The sequence below is a fragment of the Mesoplodon densirostris genome, chromosome 15 (genome assembly GCF_025265405.1).
Source record: "Mesoplodon densirostris isolate mMesDen1 chromosome 15, mMesDen1 primary haplotype, whole genome shotgun sequence".
NCBI classification, from domain to species: Eukaryota; Metazoa; Chordata; class Mammalia; order Artiodactyla; family Ziphiidae; genus Mesoplodon; species Mesoplodon densirostris.
This window is the reverse complement of record NC_082675.1, coordinates 31,652,697-31,671,236: the sequence shown is the minus strand read 5'-3', so window position 1 is coordinate 31,671,236 and position 18,540 is coordinate 31,652,697. Positions and strand designations below refer to the sequence as shown.

Here is an 18,540-nt window from a genome sequence, read left to right as displayed (position 1 = left end):
CTTCTCTAAAATGTTTTGAGGCAGTACTTCTAATAGCATTAAGCATCTCATTTTTAGTTTAATCCCAAACCTTGTAGTTCTAAATAAAAAATTGAACCGCATGCCCCTAAGGTTTTAATCTAATATCTGGTTCCTTGGATTAGGGCCAGGTCTTCATTTTTTAAAGCATCAGCACGTTCTAAATACACTTTTTGCTACTTCCTTTTAACATCTGACCTTGGTTCACTTAAACTAATTGTTATCCTTTCAGCAGATTGTGATCTTAAAAAAAAAAAAAGAAAGAATTACACTATAGAACATTGGTGGAATTTTTAAAATTCTGAGTTCAATGCCCTCCATTGTAAACTGTGCCGCTTCAGTAGTACTCTATTTTTATTTTTAATAATTGAAGTATAGTTGATTTTCCATTATGGTTTATCACAGGATATTGAATATAGTTCTCTGGGTCAGTAGTACTCTCTTAATCATGATAGTAATTTATTTAAAACCAAATAAAAGCATATAATTTTTTAAAAACTTTTTAAAGAACCAAGCCTCAAAAATATTAAATTCATATACACTTGTAATGTAGGAATCTTCTTATTTATAATTGTCACCTGTTCGTTCACTAATACTTACAGAGCTCCGCCTATGTGCCAGGTGGATGCTGGGCACCAAGGATGTGCAGAGGCTCAGCTCCGCCCCTTGGGGCTCCTGGTAGGGGAGGAGACTGGCCTTCATGCTCAAATGCCCTGTGCATGACATACATTGTACTGATTACATGACAGTTGTAGGGCACTTAATGTGTATAAGCTCCTTACATGCTCTCTTAACTGACATTCATTGGTTTGAATACTGAAAGCAATGCTGTTAAGTAATTTAAATTATTAGAGTATTCCAACTAGATAAATTAAAAAACAAATTCAGTAACTGGCCTGTGGCCACGTGCTTAGGAATCAGTCAAAGCTGGGATTCCAAGCCCAGTCTTCTGGTCCTAGATCCCATGCTCCTTCCTCTTCTGCACCCTGTGTTGGGAGCCAAGATTGAAGGTGAATTCAGAGTTCCCCCCAAGTGTGAAATGCAAGCAGCAGGTGCTGTTCCAAGTGGCTTTTAGGAGGTCCACTCATGAGGAATAAACAGTGCTGATATACAGGGTGAGGAAGTGACTGCCTGTCCAGTTGGTTCTTTTGGTCTTTTGATTGATTCATCCGTGAGCCTGTGTTTGGGGCTAGAGTATCTTTCTCTCCTGAGGAAGAAGAGGCCTTGGGCTCAGAATGTGGCTAAGCAGCACTGCCAGGCAGGATTGATATCGTTGTTGTGAGTTTGTTGCCTTTACTTTTTCTGTTATCTTTACCTGTGGTGTGTGTTTTTGCCTTCCACTTACTGAAGTGATATTTCCAAATAAACATTTAAATATATAATACTTTAAATAAGTAAATTAGAGGGAAGAGGTGACAGGACAGGGGAAATAGCAAAGGTGGGACCCAGGGACTGAGACTTGGGAAGAGCTCGTGGAGTGATACTGGCTCCTTTGTCAACCTCATGTGCCTTCGGGATTTTTGTTTCATCTTCCCCTCCACCTACCTGCAACTTCCCAAACCAAAAGCATCTTTAGAAGATGATGGCAGTTTGTAGGGAGTACATGCAGATGAATAAAGCATTCCACCCAAGATCTGTGGTAAGATGACTTTAGCCACTAATGTTTGATCTGCTTTGAGAGATGAGTTCGTCCTTTCGGGATTCCCTCTCTCGGGAGGGGTGATCAGCACATGGAAACTTCCACCAAGATTTCCGCCCTGCCTGGTGCAGCCTCACTGTTTCAGCTTTGTTTTCAGTCTCCTCCTCACACCCAGATTCTAAGGCTCAGAGCCAAGACTTCCATCACAAGAAGTCTCTGGACATCTAGGGTGATGGTGTCCCCAAATTTTTTTATTAATTTTTATTGGAATATAGTTGCTTTACAATGTTGTGTTAGTTTCTGCTGTACAGCAAAGTGAATCAGCTATACGTATATTAATATTCCCTCTTTTTTAGATTTCCTTCCCATTTAGGTCACCACAAAGCACTGAGTAGAGTTCCCTGTGCTGTACAGTAGGTTCTCATTGGTTATCTGTTTTATACATAGTAGTGTGTATATGTCAATCCCAATCTCCCAGTTCATCCCACCACCACCCCCGCCCCCCTTGGTAACCATAAGTTTGTTTTCCACGTCTGTGACTCTATTTCTGCTTTGCAAATAAGTTCATCTGTACCATTTTTCTAGATTCCACATATAAGCAATGTTGTATGATATTTGTTTTTCTCTTTCTGACTTACGTCACTCTGTAAGACAATCTCTGGGTCCATCCACGTCTCTGCAAATGGCACTATTTCATTCCTTTTTATGGCTGAGTAATATTCCATTGTATATATGTGTCACATCTTCTTTTTCCATTCCTCTGTCGATGGACATTTAGGTTGCTTCCATGTCCTGGCTATTATAAATAGTACAGCAATGAACATTGGGGTGCCTGCATCCTTTCAAATTATAGTTTTCTCTGGATATAGGCCTAGGAGTGGGATTTCTGAGTCCTATGGTAGCTCTATTTTTAGTTTTTTAGGGAACCTCCATACCCAACTTTCAATAAGAAATGACATTTGTCCAAACATCAGTCAATAAAGGAAAGCAGCTATGACTCCAATTTCAAAATATGTTATAATTTTCAATAAGAATGTTTGCTCCTAAGAGAAGTTAAACTTTCGGACAGAATACATTGAGATGTAATTATTCTTCACTAAACTGTTAGAAAAGGTATTTCTAACCTTAATTTCCTAATTCTAAAATAATCCTCCCTTCTGAATTTTTACCGTGAATCTCGTGTCTCGGGTCCTGCAGGGAGAGCCTGGGAATAGTGCCGATAGGTTTTATAAATGAATAGATGTCAAAGAGAGAGTCACAAACCTCTCATTAAAATTCCTTTTTCTGCTATACTTGTTCATTTCTAAGCCTGTCATGTCTAAAAAAGTATCCTTAGATTTTCAGCCTTAGATTTTGATGGAGCATCTGTGCTGTGATTTGTGAGGTGAGGACATTTTAAAACTCACAGCTCTCCAAGAAATACCATGGAAAAGATGTTTGTTTTTTAACAGAAAAGAAAGAACAAAACAATAATCGCCCCATTTCTAAACGCTGTGTAGAATCCATGGAGGGAAAACAGAGGAAAACAATGGAAAGGACATTGTCAGGGTGACGCTAACAAACAATGGCAGCAAAGTCAGTAAGGATTTACTGTCATCGAAGTCTGAAGCTCTAATGTTAGAACAACAGTAATTGCTAGCGCTGACTGAGCACTTCCTGTTTACCTGGTGCATTGCACGTGTCAAGTCCCTAGGTCCTTAAGACCGCCCTGTTGTCAGTAGGGAGACTTGCTATGTTTTCAAACAGGGACATGGCAGACGCCCACATGCTTTTTAAATAGCTTACCCTAGGAGAAGTGTATAAACCACAGGGAGGTGAAGTGACCAGGTAGGAAGTTACTGCCGTAATGCAGACCAGAAGTGAATGGAAGTCAGCTTTTCTGGCTAGTCCCAGAAGGAAAGGAGCAGCTTGCTTTCTGCAAAAGCATCCATTTGTTCTCTAGATGTTTCAAGGATTCCTTTTTCCAAAGGGGACCCTTGCTCATCTCTGAAAATCTGGGCACTGTTAGCACAGGCTCACCGACAAATCACTGTTCCAAGGCAGGTACAGAGGTGGAGGGAATTACAGTTCTCGAGTTGTATTAACATCTCAGACCCTGGCAATATCTGCATCTGAGGGGAAATGAAAATCGTTATCTCTCCGAAAGATGGTGGCACTCTCTGAGGAAGGACTCAAACCCAGACTGATTTAGAGAGGCAACAAAGCAATTACATCAGTCGCTTTCACCTGCCTTTAAAGCAGAGCAGTCCACTTTTTGGTGGCTACCTGTGACAAGCCGCTCATTGGCATCGTGATTTTGACACCCCATCTGATGACTGGGCCTCCTTGGAAGCGCCAGGGTAATGCAGTGAGGACAGGGCCAGGACCAAGTTCCAGGACCTTTGCAAAATTGCTTGATCTCATGATGTCCTGTGGCTGTGATCAGAGATAGGCATGCCCAAATGAAAAAAGTAAACTTGGACCAAGATTTATGTAGTGATTATAAACATATAAACAGTGCTGTAAATCCCTTGCAGTGCAACCCCTCTGCTACCCCATCCTCCCTGCTCAAGAAGCAGCAGAGACCCTATCGGGAGCATCTAGAAGGATGAGTCTGTACATGCAGCCTTTGACTTTCAAACTGAGGAATATCCGTCTCAAGCCGCCTTCAGGGGACAAGTGCCAGGGGACAAGAGACTCCCCGAAACTCTGTGCTGCCTCCGCAGCATCAGTGGGTGAGAACATCCTCGTGAAACTGAAAGTGGGGTCCAGCTGCTTGCCACTCAAAAACCAGTAAAGAGGCAAGGTTGCTGGAAAGGAAAGTTTGCTTTATTTTGGATGCCGGCAACTTGGGCAGGGTGAGGGTGGGGGACTCCTGTCCAAAGGCTGACTCCCCCCCAACTGACAATCAGTGGGCAAGAGGTTTCAGAGACGGAGGGAGGGGGCTACATGCAGAAACAGCACAGTCAGCCTTAACCGTCGTCTTGTTATTGGTCATCGGTGGTCTGACCAGAGTCATCTTGATTGCTTTAAGTACAGTTAATATTCGGTTCCAGGGTTGGTTTGTTCCCACTTCCTTGAGGCCAGTTCTCGGAATTGTGGCAGCTTATGTCATGGCTACAGCCTGGTCATCATGTAGTTAACTTCTTCCACCTGGTGGAGGTTTCAGTATCTATAAGACAACTCACAGGAGATGGCTCAGAACATTATCTATAGCCCTTGAGGAGGAACTGAAGGTCCTTGACTGTGCTTAATGACTAAACTATTATTGTTTAGGCTTGTTGGACTGTTTTCCTTTGTTTCTGCATTTTCTCACTTCTCTGATTAAAGTTATTCTTCGGCTAAAGTTTTTCTACAGACAGAAGACAGGTAGAGGACATGGGGGGAAGGACCATAGGGTCCTGCTTGGTTTCACTCACGTGTGTGGGACAGGGGCTTCCAGGCCTGAGAAGGTAGACCAGATGGGAGGCATCACTGGGCTGTGCTGAGCACAGCGGGTGTTGTCACTAAGCTTCCTTCCAGGGAACAAAGGGAAGAGGAATGAATGCCAGGGAAGGGTTGACTATCCCCAAACAGCTACCCTCTGCCTCTTAAAATTAATGCTCGACTGAAACTCACACCAAATATATCAAAATAGCCCCCTTTCTTGTATAGATATTTTATTTATTTATTTATTATTGATGTACAATATTATGTAATTTTCAGATGTATGATGTAGTGGTTCACAATTTTTAAAGGTTATATTCCATTTATAGTTATTATAAAATATTGGCTATATTCCCTGTGTTAGACAATATATTCTTGTAGCTTATTTATTTTGTATCTAGTAGTCTGTACCTCTTTTTTTTTTTTTGGCTGCTTTTTTGGGTCTTCGTTGCTGTGCACAGCTTTCTCTAGTTGTGGTGAGCGGGGGCGACTCTTCGTTGAGGTGTGAGGGCTTCTCATTTCAGTGGCTTCTGTTGTTGCGGAGCACAGGCTCTAGGTGCGCGGGCTTCAGTAGTTGTGGCTAGAGGGCTCTAGAGTGCAGGCTCAGTAGTTGTGGTGCATGGGCTTAGTTGCTGCATCGCATGTGGGATCTTCCTGGACCAGGGCTTGAACCCATGTCCCCTGCATTAGCAGGCGGATTTTTAACCACTGCGCCACCGGGAAAGCCCTAGTTTGTACCTCTTAATCCCCTACTCTATCTTGCTCCCCACCTTGCCTCTCCCCACTGGTAACCACTAGTTTGTTCTCTATATCAGTGAGTCTGTTTCTTTTTTGTTGTATTCACTGGTTTGGTGTTTCTACATTTAAGTGATATCATACAATATTTGTCTTTCTCTGATTGACTTATTTCACTTAGCATAATACCCTCCAAGTCCATCCATGTTTTTGCAAATGGCAAAGTTTCATTCTTTTTTATGTCTGAGTAGTGTTCCATTGTATATATGTACCACATCTTCTTTATCCATTCATCTGTTGATGGACACTTAGGTTGCTTCCATGCCTTTCCTACTGTAAATAATGCTGCTATGAACATTTAGGTACATGTATTGTGTCAAATTAGTGTTTTCATTTTGGGGGGATATATACCCAGGGGTGGAATCACTGGGTCATATTGTAGTTCTATTTTTAGTTTTTTGAGGAACCTCCATACTGTTCTCCACAGTGGCTGCACCAATTTACATTCCCACCAACAGTGTACAAGGGTTCCCTTTTCTCCACACCCTCTCCAACATATGTTATTTGTGTTCTTTTTTATGATAGCCATTCTGACAGGTGTGAGGTGATATCTCATTGTAGTTTTAATTTGCATTTATCTGATGACTAGCGATGCAGAGCATCTTTTCATGTGCCTGTTGGCTATCTCTAGGTCTTCTTTGGAAAAATGTCTATTCAGGTTTTCTGCTCATTTTTTAATCGGGTTGTTTGCTTTTTTGATGTTGAGTTGTATGAGCTGTTTATGTATTTTGGATATTAACCCTTTATCGGTCATATCATTTGCAAATATTTTCTCCCGTTCTGTAGGTTGTCTTTTCATTTTGTTGATGGTTTCCTTTGCTGTGCATAAACTTATAAGTTTAACCAGGTTCCATTTGTTTGTTTTTGCTTTTATTTGCTTTGCTTTAAGAGACAGATCCAAACAAATATTGCTATGATTTATGTCAAAGAAAGTTCTGCCTATGTTTTCTTCCAGAAACTTTATGGTTTCCAGTCTTACATTTAGGTCTGTAATCCATTTTGACAAAGCCACCTTACTATGCCTCAGTCTTTGTGATTCCGTGAGATATTGGCCTTGCCTATGGAATGTTCAGCAACAACCCATGCTTCGAAGTTACTGTTTCACCTCTTTTTCTCCATCACTGAACTGAAGAGTATTTTTTTTTTTCTCTCTGCCCACTTGATCAGTGGTTTTCAGATTTTTTTTCCTGCTTCAATTCACTTGAGGGATATGTCACATCATTAGCGGGAGCTTAGTACTGCAATGATTCTGAAGGTGGAAAGAAAAGGAGCTTTGAAATTGGGCAAATTTCCTGAAAAGCAGGTCTATCGAGGATCCCTCCAGGGTGCACATGGCTTCACATCCCGGGAAAATCACTGTGCAGATGGTAAGAGAGCTGTGTGTCATCCGACAGGATTATTCCACAAAAAGTGGAAACCAGAAATGCCTAGCGACTTATGACCCACGGCCAGGGCAACTTCAGAAAGCTGAGTGTGCAGTGTGATGCAGTGGGCACAAAGGCACGTGCCCTCGGCCAGCTAGGTGGTCAAGCACAAGGAACACAGGGTTCAGAGCCAGGCAGCCCTGGGTCCAGGCCCCAGCTGTTCTGCTTCCCTGTTGCGTGGTTGCAGGCAATCCACTTCATGCCTTCTGATCCTAAATTCCCTTCTCTATACAGTAGAAATAAAGCCTTGCCTGGTAGAACTTCAAAGATGCCATAAGCATATATTATTCATATAAGACATTGCTGTGAAAAGTGACTCATTCAGAGTAATATCCAACAGAATAAAAAACATTTTTAAGCTCAGTCAGATGTCAGGGGTACTGTTTCTGGGCACAAAACATCACATAATATTTTGGGCTCTAAACCTCAAGTCCATTATCACATAAGAAAGAGATGTTAGGTAAAGGAAGGCAATATGGCAACTATTGCCTAGAGCACCAGCTGAATCCTGCAAAATAGAAATTACATTTGGAATTGAATTACATTGTACTAAAACATGGCCATTTGAAGTCCTGAGATTAATTAGCAAGTTCTTTAAAGATATCAGTGTGTTGGCATTTAGATTTCAGTTTGTTTAGAAATAACAGTTCCTGGGTCGAGGTTCTTGTTTCACCCAGCCCTCACCTCTCTTGCCCTTGAAGGCTCACACACTCCCTTTGGCTGCCTCTGTCCGGGACATTGATGATGGCAGTGACTGGTGGCCACCGCTGCCTCTGGCCCCGAGCTGCCAGGGCCACCTTCCCATCGACACTCCACCCTGCGGCCTGTCAGGCAAGCATAGGTGGCTTTAGTGCAATAGCAATAACTAGTTTATACAGACCAAATAAAATGCAGCATTGGAAGGACCCAAAGAGGCGTATGGGTAGAAAACAAAGAAGTTCAGAGACTTTGCATGCCCCAGTGAGGGCATCTTCCTTCTTTTAGCGTGATGATTTTAGTCATTTTACGTGCACAGTTTTATTCATATGAGAAAGGGAGGAAAACTTCGATTTCAGAAGCTTCTAAAAACAACTCGACCCTGCACTGCCTGAGAACACACCGTGCATTAGGTACAGCTTTGACCTGCATCCCGTCCTTACCGGCAGCTTTTCTGTTGAATAGGGTTTGGTGGGTTTTTTTCTCCTTTTTTAATATCTGGGAGCTGTGACATTTTTAACTGACTGCAGCATTTTGGAGTAACATTCTCTTGAGGTGGGCAACTGCGACGTATAATTATATCCTGTGGAAAATGATGGTGGTGTGAGGTGTGGGAAGGAGGTTACTGAATCACAAAAACATGTTTCCTGTTCAGAAAAAAATGGCCGTGTGTGAGATGTTCCACGTCCTTCTTCTCTGTGCCCAGGGAGCGTGCAGCATCTTTACGTGCAGTCATTGGTATTCGCTGGACCTTTGCCTGCTTTCATTTTTATTGTTTCGGAGACTTATTACTCTTGCAGTGTGGCTCCCCGGTTTGCTGCCTTTTCTCAGTATATATGAGCTAAGGTAGTCAGAGGAAACACTTCAATTACATTTTAAGCAGAGTCAAAGCCTAAGTCTATTTATGAAAATTCTAACGGTGCAGTGTGACCATTAACTTCAATCCCCAAAATAACGTAAAGTGTTTTTTTCATAATAAAAAGTCCATAGTTGGTGTGTTAAATTGTATCTGCATATTAAAAATCTGCCCTGAACACTAAATATTGCCTAAATGTGTGTGTTGTATTTAAAAATCCCTCCTGTGAAAAGCATCCCTGGAGCATGGGCCGTTGTCATGTCTCCCAAGCTGGTCCTTACGCAGCTGCTCCGAGGATGGGGCATCATCAGCTGCAAAGAAACGCCTGTGCTGTGGTTGAATTGGATTTTAACCATTAACCTGCTCATAACTTTTGTCAAGCAAAAACTGGAGAGATTAAGGAGGAATTGGAGGTTGTACTAAAATGTGAACTTAAGGGCGGGGGAAATGTTAGGAGTAGGTAAGCCAGGTATCCCCCAAGCGGCCAGAATTCATGTGCTCAGGAATCCTCTGAAGGAATTCCTTCAAGGACCCGAGCTCTCTCTTTCTCAGCAACAGCAGGATTCAAAACCTGGTTGGCTTTCCTTCCAGTAAATGTGAGAGGAACAGCTCTTCTCTAGAGCCACATAAATGATGTGGTGATTACTTACTTCCCAGGAATACTGGTTCAGAGTACGAGTCTTCTGAAAGCATTCGGTAATTCAATTGATGCCGTTTTATTGGAACACATACAGCTTTGACCTTCTTGCAGATAAAAAAGATAGCCAAAGAACCTTTTGTTCTTACCCCAAGAAAAATGCACAGCAGAAAATTGTCTGAAACGTTTGTTGATTTGCTTCATTTATTAAAAGATATTTAAAAGCCAAAAGGGCTGTGAAATAGGACATGGTAGAATGATTGTGTAGCAAAATTACTTAATTTTCCTCGGGCACATTTCACTGGTGGGTTTATTAGTGACTACCTATTCAGCTCATGGTCTGCAAAAAAAGAAAGGCGGTAGGTCACAGGGTCATCAGAGAAGGCTCAGTCCCTCGGGAAGACAAGGCCTGGAGGAAGAGCCACTTCTGCCTCTGGAGTCTCACATCTGTGCCAGGCCTCGCTGTGGGCCACACAGGAAGTGGTATTCTATAGCCCTGATTGACCTGCACTTCTGTCCTGATTGCTATTCTTGCTCAGAATTCCCAAGCTAGGGGCTTCCCTGATGGCGCAGTGGTTGAGAGTCCGCCTGCCGATGCAGGGGACACAGGTTCGAACCCTGGTCCAGAAAGATCCCACATGCCATGGAGCAACTAAGCCCATGTGTCACAACTACTGAGCCTGCGCTTTAGAGCCTGCGAGCCACAACTACTGAAGCCCATGCATCTAGAGCCTGTGTTCCGCAACAAGAGAAGCCACCGCAATGCGAAGCCCGCGCACCACAACAAAGAGTAGCCCCTGCTCGCCGCAATTAGAGGAAGCCCATATGCAGTAACGATGATCCAACGCAGCCAATAAATAAAAAGAATTTCCCAGCCAAGAAGGCAGCCAGGGGCTTACTATGCAAAAGACCCATATGTCATGTCACAGCTTCTCTGAGTGCCCAGTGGCTCTAGAGCAATAGATAAAGTTTTATTTTCTAAGTAGAAATTTAAACAGTTGACTTTTGTCCTACTGCAGGCATAAGAGGGAATCTAAAGTCTAAGGTAAATATGTTCTCAGCTATTTTGAAAATGTATGCTAATGGAAAGCCATGACATTTAAAACTGGGTCCATCTCAGAAATTTTTTTAAATGACAGTCTCCATAACAAAACAAAGCCAGGTGATCAATCCAGAAAGCCCTTTCTTCCTCTCTCTGGGCTCCCCATTAGGTATATTACTTACTTTACAAGCCAAGGATAAGAACACATAGTCTTCATAATGCAAATGTATTCATGGGAATGTATTCATGGGGAGACTGGCTGTATAATTGGAAGCAAAACTGTGCCAGAAAATGCGAGACCCGATCACCATATCTGTAGAGAGTCAGGAAACTGTGGATGGTACCAGTCATCTGATCTTTTCCTTGAAGCAGCTTTTTGTTTTGATTTTGATTTTGTTTAAGAAAAATACATTCTGCCACTTAAACTGATTCACATAATTCCTGGATAGGAAGTTGGAGAGGCTCATGGCAAGAACTCCCACTTCTACTGTTGCTCTCCTGCTGTTGCTTCCCTGCAAAGATCACATTATCCTAGGAGATAAGAAAATTTCCTATTTTATGAAAGCAATCAACGGTTAAGCAAAGTTTACTTGACATCTTTTATATTGTCTTGTTGCAAACCTTCATTTGGAGACAAGAAGATACGATCTAAGTTGGAAAACAGTCATTGGTCATATGTAGATTTAACTGTATCCCCTCCAAAGCCCTTGTTGGGAGGGGTGGTCCAGGAAGAGCAGTGGACTAAGGGTCAGAAACCATTGAGGTCTGACTCAAGCTGGTCTGCGATGATCTGGTTGTGGTCTTTCTGCATCTCCTGTCTGCAGCAGTAAAGCAGGCAGGTGGTCCTCCATGGCTGCTACTCTCATAAATAGTAGTCAAGACGATGGACTCCTCATTCTGCTCACTTACTGATGCCCGTGGTCAGTGCTCAGAGATGGAGAGCATGGGCCCCACGCTCACAAAAACATGCAGAGGTCAAGTGCAGGGAGATTGGTTATCATCTCGTTGTTGATTTTGTCTGTTTTCTGGTCACCAGTTAATGAGAACAGTCAAATTAAAATAACTTTTTTTAGACTTGCAGACTTAGAGAACGAACTTATGGTTACCGGGGGGGAGGGGCGTGTGGGAGAGGGATAGATTGGGAGTTAGGGATTGACATGTACACACTGCTACATTTAAAATAGATCACCAACAAGGACCTACTGTATAGCACAGGGAACACTGCTGTACACTCTGTAATGACCTAAATGGGAAAAGAATCTGAAAAAGAATATATATATGTATATATATGTGCATAACTGAATCACTTTGCTCTACACCTGAAACTAGCACAACATTGGTAATCAACTAGACTCCAATATAAAACAAAAGTAAATAATTTTTTTAAAAAAACAACTGTTTTTAAAAGCAAGGGCTATTGGAATTCCTGTGATCATCATAAATGCTAAAGAAACCCAGCTGTGATGTGGGCACCTTCCCCCACGGAAAGCGTCTGTTTGTCAGGAATGGGAAGGAACTGGTGTGGCTCAGGGTGGCTTTGTCTCCGGTGGCCCAGCAGGATCTCCTTGTACTAGTGGAGCAAGCGCCTCCTCCCTAATCCGTTGTTGACCCCCTCTCCATCTGTCTGTCTGTCTCTCATCCTGTGGGGAGTTAACTAGTGGCCGTGGGTCTACAGGAAGACACCCAGGTCTTCTTCAGAGTCAGGTCCCTTTTTCATCTTCCCATGAAAATAGCAAAGTCTGGAAACTTTCTGCCTTTCTGGAGAAGGCAGAGGGGAATGAAATTGTAATTACATCACGACAAACTCAAAGTATTAATAGAATTAAATTGTTATAAGGGAAGTCAAATAATAGTTACTACTCAAGGGTAAAATAATTGTCATTCATAGAGTAACAAAGACACTAGTCAGAAAAAGAGGATGACTTTAAAATCCCTGAAGCTATTTTAAATGCATATTTTATGGCGGAATAGACGTTACATGTCTAAATAAATCCTTTATCTATTCTATAACGGTCTCGTTCTAGATGGAATTAACTAATGATTTTTACTGTATTTTTATTAGCTTAATTTATTAATAATCCTGAAAATGTTTTTATTTGTTTTTGTCCTGCATTGCACAGTACCTTACCCTTCAGTTAGCAATGTATATTGTGAATCTGTTAATACAGCTCTAAGTGTGTAGTGCATCTGATCCTGGTCTGCCTCCGTGGTTTTATTTCAAAATGATAAATACAATGTAAAAACTATTATGATAATGAGGTGTCAGCAATGACCATGACTAAGGTACCTTACTTTAAAATGGGCAATTGAATGTAAGTTGGTGCAGCCACTATGGAAAACAGTATGGAGGTTCCTCAGAAAACTAAAAGTAGAATTACCATATGATCCAGCAACCCCACGCCTGGGCATATATCCAGACAAAACTACAATTCAAAAAGATACATGCACCCCTATGTTCATAGCAGCACTATTTACAATAGCGAAGACATGGAAACAACCTAAATATCCATCGACAGATGAATGGATAAAGAAGATGTTGTATAATATATATATACTTTGGAATACTACTCAGCCATAAAAAAGAACAAAATAATGCCATTTGCATCAACAGGGGTGCAACTAGGGATTATCATACTAAGTGGACTGGGCTTTTGGGATTAGTAGCTGCAAACTATTATATATAGACTGGATAAACAACAAGGTCCTGAGATAAACCATAATGGAAAAGAATAGAAAAGAATAGAAAAAAGAATGCATATATATGTATAACTGAGTCACTTTGCTGTACAGCAGAAATTAACACAACATTGTAAATCAACTATACTTCAATTTTAAAAAATAAATAAATAAAATAAAATGGCAATTTAAAACTCTAACTCTTACCCTTACAGTATTATCATTTCCCTCTTGGATGTGATGAAATGGTGTGTCCTGATGTTCTGTTGTGTGGAATTAATAGTGCACGGGGGACAGAGTCAGGACAGGGCTCTTTTCCAGCCACTCTCTGTTGAGGGCCGAGCTGTAGGGTAACAGCAGCTTTAACACACAGCAGTTCACAGAAAGCACGTGCACTTTTTTTTTTTTAACATCTTTATTGGAGTATAATTCCTTTACAGTGGTGTGTTAGTTTCTGCTTTATAACAAAGTGAATCAGTTATACATATACATACATCCCCATATCTCCTCCCTCTTGTGTCTCCCTCCCACCCTCCCTACCCCACCCCTCTAGGTGGTCACAAAGCACCAAGCTGATCTCCCTGTGCTATGCGGCTGCTTCCCACTAGCTATCTGTTTTACATTTGGTAGTGTATATATGTCCATGCCACTCTCTCACTTCGTCCCAGCTTACCCTTCCCCCTCCCCGTGTCCTCAAGTCCATTCTCTACGTCTGCGTCTTTATTCCTGTCCTGCCCATAGGTCCTTCAGAATGATCTTTTTGTTTTGTTTTGTTTTAGATTCCATATATATGTGTTAGCATACAGTATTAGTTTTTCTCTTTCTGACTTACTTCACTCTGTATGACAGACTCTAGGTCCATCCACTTCACTACACATAATTCAATTTCGTTTCTTTTTATGGCTGAGTAATACTCCATTGTATATATGAAGCACGTGCACTTTTACAGACGGACAACATGAACCCTGCAGACAGTGCCCGTGCAGGTCTCCAAGTACTCCAACTCCGCACACACCCACACTGCAGAAGTCAAGCTTTATTGGGGCATCAAAGCCCAGCAGACTACCCCCAGACACTGCAGTCACTCATTCATTCAATGACTAATTATCGGACTCCTATCACGAAGCGTGGGCTCCACACCAACAAAAATGAGGACCACGCAGCCCCTGCCTGGAGGCATCCACAACCTGGGGCAGAGACGGTAGGATATGCCCAGCGCTGTGCACTGTGTGGTCGGGTCTGAGCCACCTGCAGGCGGCAGGGCTTCCCATGGGGTCTGTGAGCAGGTGTGTCCCCACTCGGACCGTACTAAGGAGCAGCTCAGCTGATAAGACACAAGTGGACCCATGAAAAGGAATAATGAATTGGTCCCATTGAACCGCAGACTGATTGCTCTATAGTGGCCATTGGTGGCAATGGCCAAGGTGGCCAAGTGCTTTAGCGGGGGATGGAGAGTAGTGGGGGTATAAAGGAGCTTCCGTTCTAAAGAGGGAACTTGGAAAGCCACGCTGGGGCGTGTCCGAGGATGTGAGTTCCTGGTACTACATTCTCTGGCCCCAGAGTGTTTTAGCGCGATGTTTCCACACACACAATTTGCCTTTGTGTCTTCCTCCTGCACTTCCCTTCTTTCCCAGTTGGTGCCAGGAAATATAAGAGTAGGTACAGAAAAGACAACAAATCGGTGTTACTAAATGCTTCTTGCTACCATCCTTCTTCCCAGTACTTCCTTATAGCGTTGACTGCGTGAAGGTGAAACAGGACGTGAACTAAAGTGGAAATTAAAATCCCAGATTTTTTTTTCAGTTGTCAACTGATAGCAGAGGACATTTTCATTATAACTTGAACAGAAAAATGTATATCTGACTAATAACATGAAGATTAAAGACCCTAGGCATAATAATGCCAAATCCTTAAATAAATGGACATCTAAGCTCCATTACAAATGAAAACTCTGGCAGAAGTTCTTAGAGGATTTTAGGCTGGAAGTCATGAAGTCTTAGCTTACCTACTTTCACAGATTTAACCAAAAATAACCTTCCTTCAGTTTGCACTTGGGAAGAAAAATGATATCTTTATATCTCGTAGGAGAATATTGAAAGGATGTAATGTAATTAAGAAATTGAGAGAAATGTTAAATTTTCTGTAATAAATATTCAGGTAGGATGGGGATGAACCCCCAACCATTTTCAGTAGATGGTACAGATAAATTGTGGGCTTACTCTTCAGCCCCCATCCGTGTTTGTGGCATTTTAACTAAAGGAAAACAAAAAAAAACTAAATGAGATATTTAAGATATAAAGTAGTTTAATAATCCATTATTTCATTCCTGTGAATATTCTTTTCCTTCCTTGACCCTTGTACATTTGTTTTTGTTTTTGTTTTGCGGTACGCGGGCCTCTCACTGTTGTGGCCTCTCCCGTCACGGAGCACAGGCTCCGGACGCGCAGGCTCAGTGGCCATGGCTCACGGGCCCAGCCGCTCCGCGGCATGTGGGATCCTCCCGGACCGGGGCATGAACCCGCGTCCCCTGCATCGGCAGGCGGACTCTCAACCACTGCGCCACGAGGAAAGCCCTGACCCTTGTACATTTTTTAAGAACACGCCCCAGTCATTAAGATCCCTGTGTTTGTTTACCGCACTGAATTGTAATTTGTCATGTCACTTTTCTCTTTCTTCCAGAGCTTCTTTGAAGGGCAGTCTGCACCATGGGACTCTGCTAAGAAAGATGAAAACAGAATGAAGAACAGATATGGGAATATTATTGCATGTAAGTGTTGACAGCATCATTGTGCTGTGATGTAACTTTCTTTTCACATCTGCTAGGACTGACCACCAGCCTCATGCGGCAAGAATTTGCAGTGCAATTACTGCCTTCATCCCGCTGGGAAAGCTGGTGTGATGCTCGTATTAGGGAAAGGAAAAACTACCTAAATACCCCCGCTATGTCCATGTGTCTTGCTGTGGGGCTAGTTTTACTTTTAGATTTAAGGTTTGGGTAACCTAGGTCATGTTCAAATGCTGAGACAGAAAATGCATTTTGGAAGGAGTAAACCTAACAGATCTAATGCTTCCCATCTGCTCCATGAGAAGGAATAGACATAATGATTTGAAGCACGCCTCGCTGCCGGGAGCTTCTCAGCAGACATGAGCTCATTAATCCTCAGGACACTTGGGGTAGGGAGGTCAGTAATAGCCCCATTTTGAGGACAGGAAACTGAAACTCAGAAGTTAAATGGTAGTCCCTGTATCACAACACTCATTAGCAAAAGAGCTAGGATGATATGTCAGAAATTCCCAGTTCCTATGAAAAGGAATCGTACCCATCCATAATGCCTCAGACGGTTTTTAAATCAAGCCCAACCTCATTAATGTTCCGTAACGATGCCGGGATGCCTGGTAGATTGATGAGCTTCCTTCTTCCAGGGCTGAAGCCATCCATCCCCTGCATTAAACTGCTCAAAGCCACACGGGACTGCACCGAGGTACTGACAAGGTACTCACGGAATTAATACTATCTCTAAAGATACGTAAATTTAGAAAGCAACAATAATGTGAAATATAGAGCACCTAGCCCATCCTCCCTTATTACTTGTAAGAGAACAAACTTGAAAGGTTTGGATGCTCCAGCGGAGCTATATATTATCTTTCTTGATTGTGGAAGTGCGGTTAGATTTTATCTGCCTGAGTTAACATTTTCTTGGTAGGACAGTTGAGCTTCTATAGCAGCGCCACCCAGTAGAATTTTCTGTGATTGTGGAAATGTTCTGTGTCTGTGCTGTCCGGTGCAGTAGCCTTCACCATACCAGCACTTGAAATGTGGCTGGTGGGACCGAGGAACTGAATTTTCTATTGTATTTAATTTTAATTATTTTTAATTTAGATCGTCCATGAGACGAGGGGCTCCCATATTGGATGGTGCAGACCTACAGTGTGTTTCATTTTTAACAAGAAGGGTGTCAGGGTTTACATATAATATGAACCATCCCAACTGGGCCTGAACATGTCCTGTTTTCCCTTTTGCCACTCACAAAGCCAAACCACTGGTTTTGCAGATGGCAAGTGCTAGCTTCGGGTGTCTTGTGCATTCATTTACTTAGAGCTTCAGTTTTAGAGAGAAGATGTTCCCCTGAGATCTAAGGCTTCATTGCCCCTCAGTGAATTCAGTCAACACTTGGCCCCCCGAGGACCCCCAGGGTGATAGGGGTGATGTCTCTGCCCTCAGGACAGAGCAGCACAGGCAGATGAGAGACTGTGAGTCTGGTCACTCTGCACCAGGACGCAGTCCTGCGTTGGAGCTGTGTGTACAGTGCTGTGTGCTGCAGGGGCTCAGAGAAGGAAAGCATTATTCCCAGCCAGAGAGGGTCATGGGAAGAGTCCATTGGCCAATATAGATCCTCCCAAGTTCCTTCATGTTCTCTGCAAGCCTGTTGAAGCTTCACACCCTCAGAAGAATCCAGATTTCTCAAAGTGGCTTATAGGAGCCTTCCCAGGGTTCCTTGAGCTCTGCCACTAATTCCAAGGAGGTCCACCGAGGTAAAATGGACACTTCACAGCCATGCCACCCACGCCAGGTGGAAGAGATGTCAATGAGCCCTTGTCCTGCGGCCACCATACCTGAGGTGTGGGCTCGCCCCGAGCATCCGGAGAGCAGCGTCCAGGGCTCTGGTGTGGGCTGTGCCCAGAGACCCGGCCCCGCCCCCGTTCAGTGTGACTGACTCTGCTCCTTCCCAGTGTGTAGTTTGACGGCTGCACTTGGTAGATGCTTGGGAAATAGTTTTGAATGCTTAAAGAAAAAAATGATAAAAGCTAGCCTGTGCTGAGCACGTGCTATATGCTAGACACCCCTGTTACACCTGTTAAGCCCTTTACACCTGTTAACTCCCTCACTCCCTGTAATGATCCTGTGACATGGGTAACATTGTTTATCTATTTTACAGGAGAGGAAAACGGGGGCATAAAGAAGGTGAAAGAGTTACACAGTTAATAAGATGGGGACAAGATTCCAACCCAGGGGCAGCTCTTAGAACCACCACCCAGTGGATGCTGGATAGTCAGTCCCCACTGGCCATTAGCATCATTGCCTGTACAGGCCAGTGTCTGTGACAAGAGGCAGCTTAAGAAGACTTTCACCCCCCTCATCCCCATTCTTCATCTCCCCAGGCCACCTCCAGATAAATATACAAACTAAGTACAAAGAGTACACTCCCTGTTGAAGGCAACTTCAAGCCAAGCCCTCCAGCCCCCAGGCTGACCCCCTGTGGCCCCCTGTTCTGAAATTCTGGAGCTGCCACTGTTGTGGGCCTTCTGCAGAAATTCTTCTTCGATGGCTTCAGATCTGTTGCCTAAGAAAGA

General features: G+C 43.0%; 1 protein-coding gene across 3 annotated transcripts in view; it reads left to right on the top strand.

Annotated features, from left to right (window-relative positions):
* Window positions 1-18,540, top strand: part of PTPRM (protein tyrosine phosphatase receptor type M) — a 759,871-nt gene that overhangs the window by 639,455 nt on the left and 101,876 nt on the right. For all 3 annotated transcript variants that reach the window (XM_060119604.1, XM_060119603.1, XM_060119605.1), the window contains one exon: window positions 15,868-15,955. In XM_060119604.1, coding sequence (XP_059975587.1) covers window positions 15,868-15,955 — 88 coding nt within the window. The remainder of the gene's footprint in view (window positions 1-15,867; window positions 15,956-18,540) is intronic.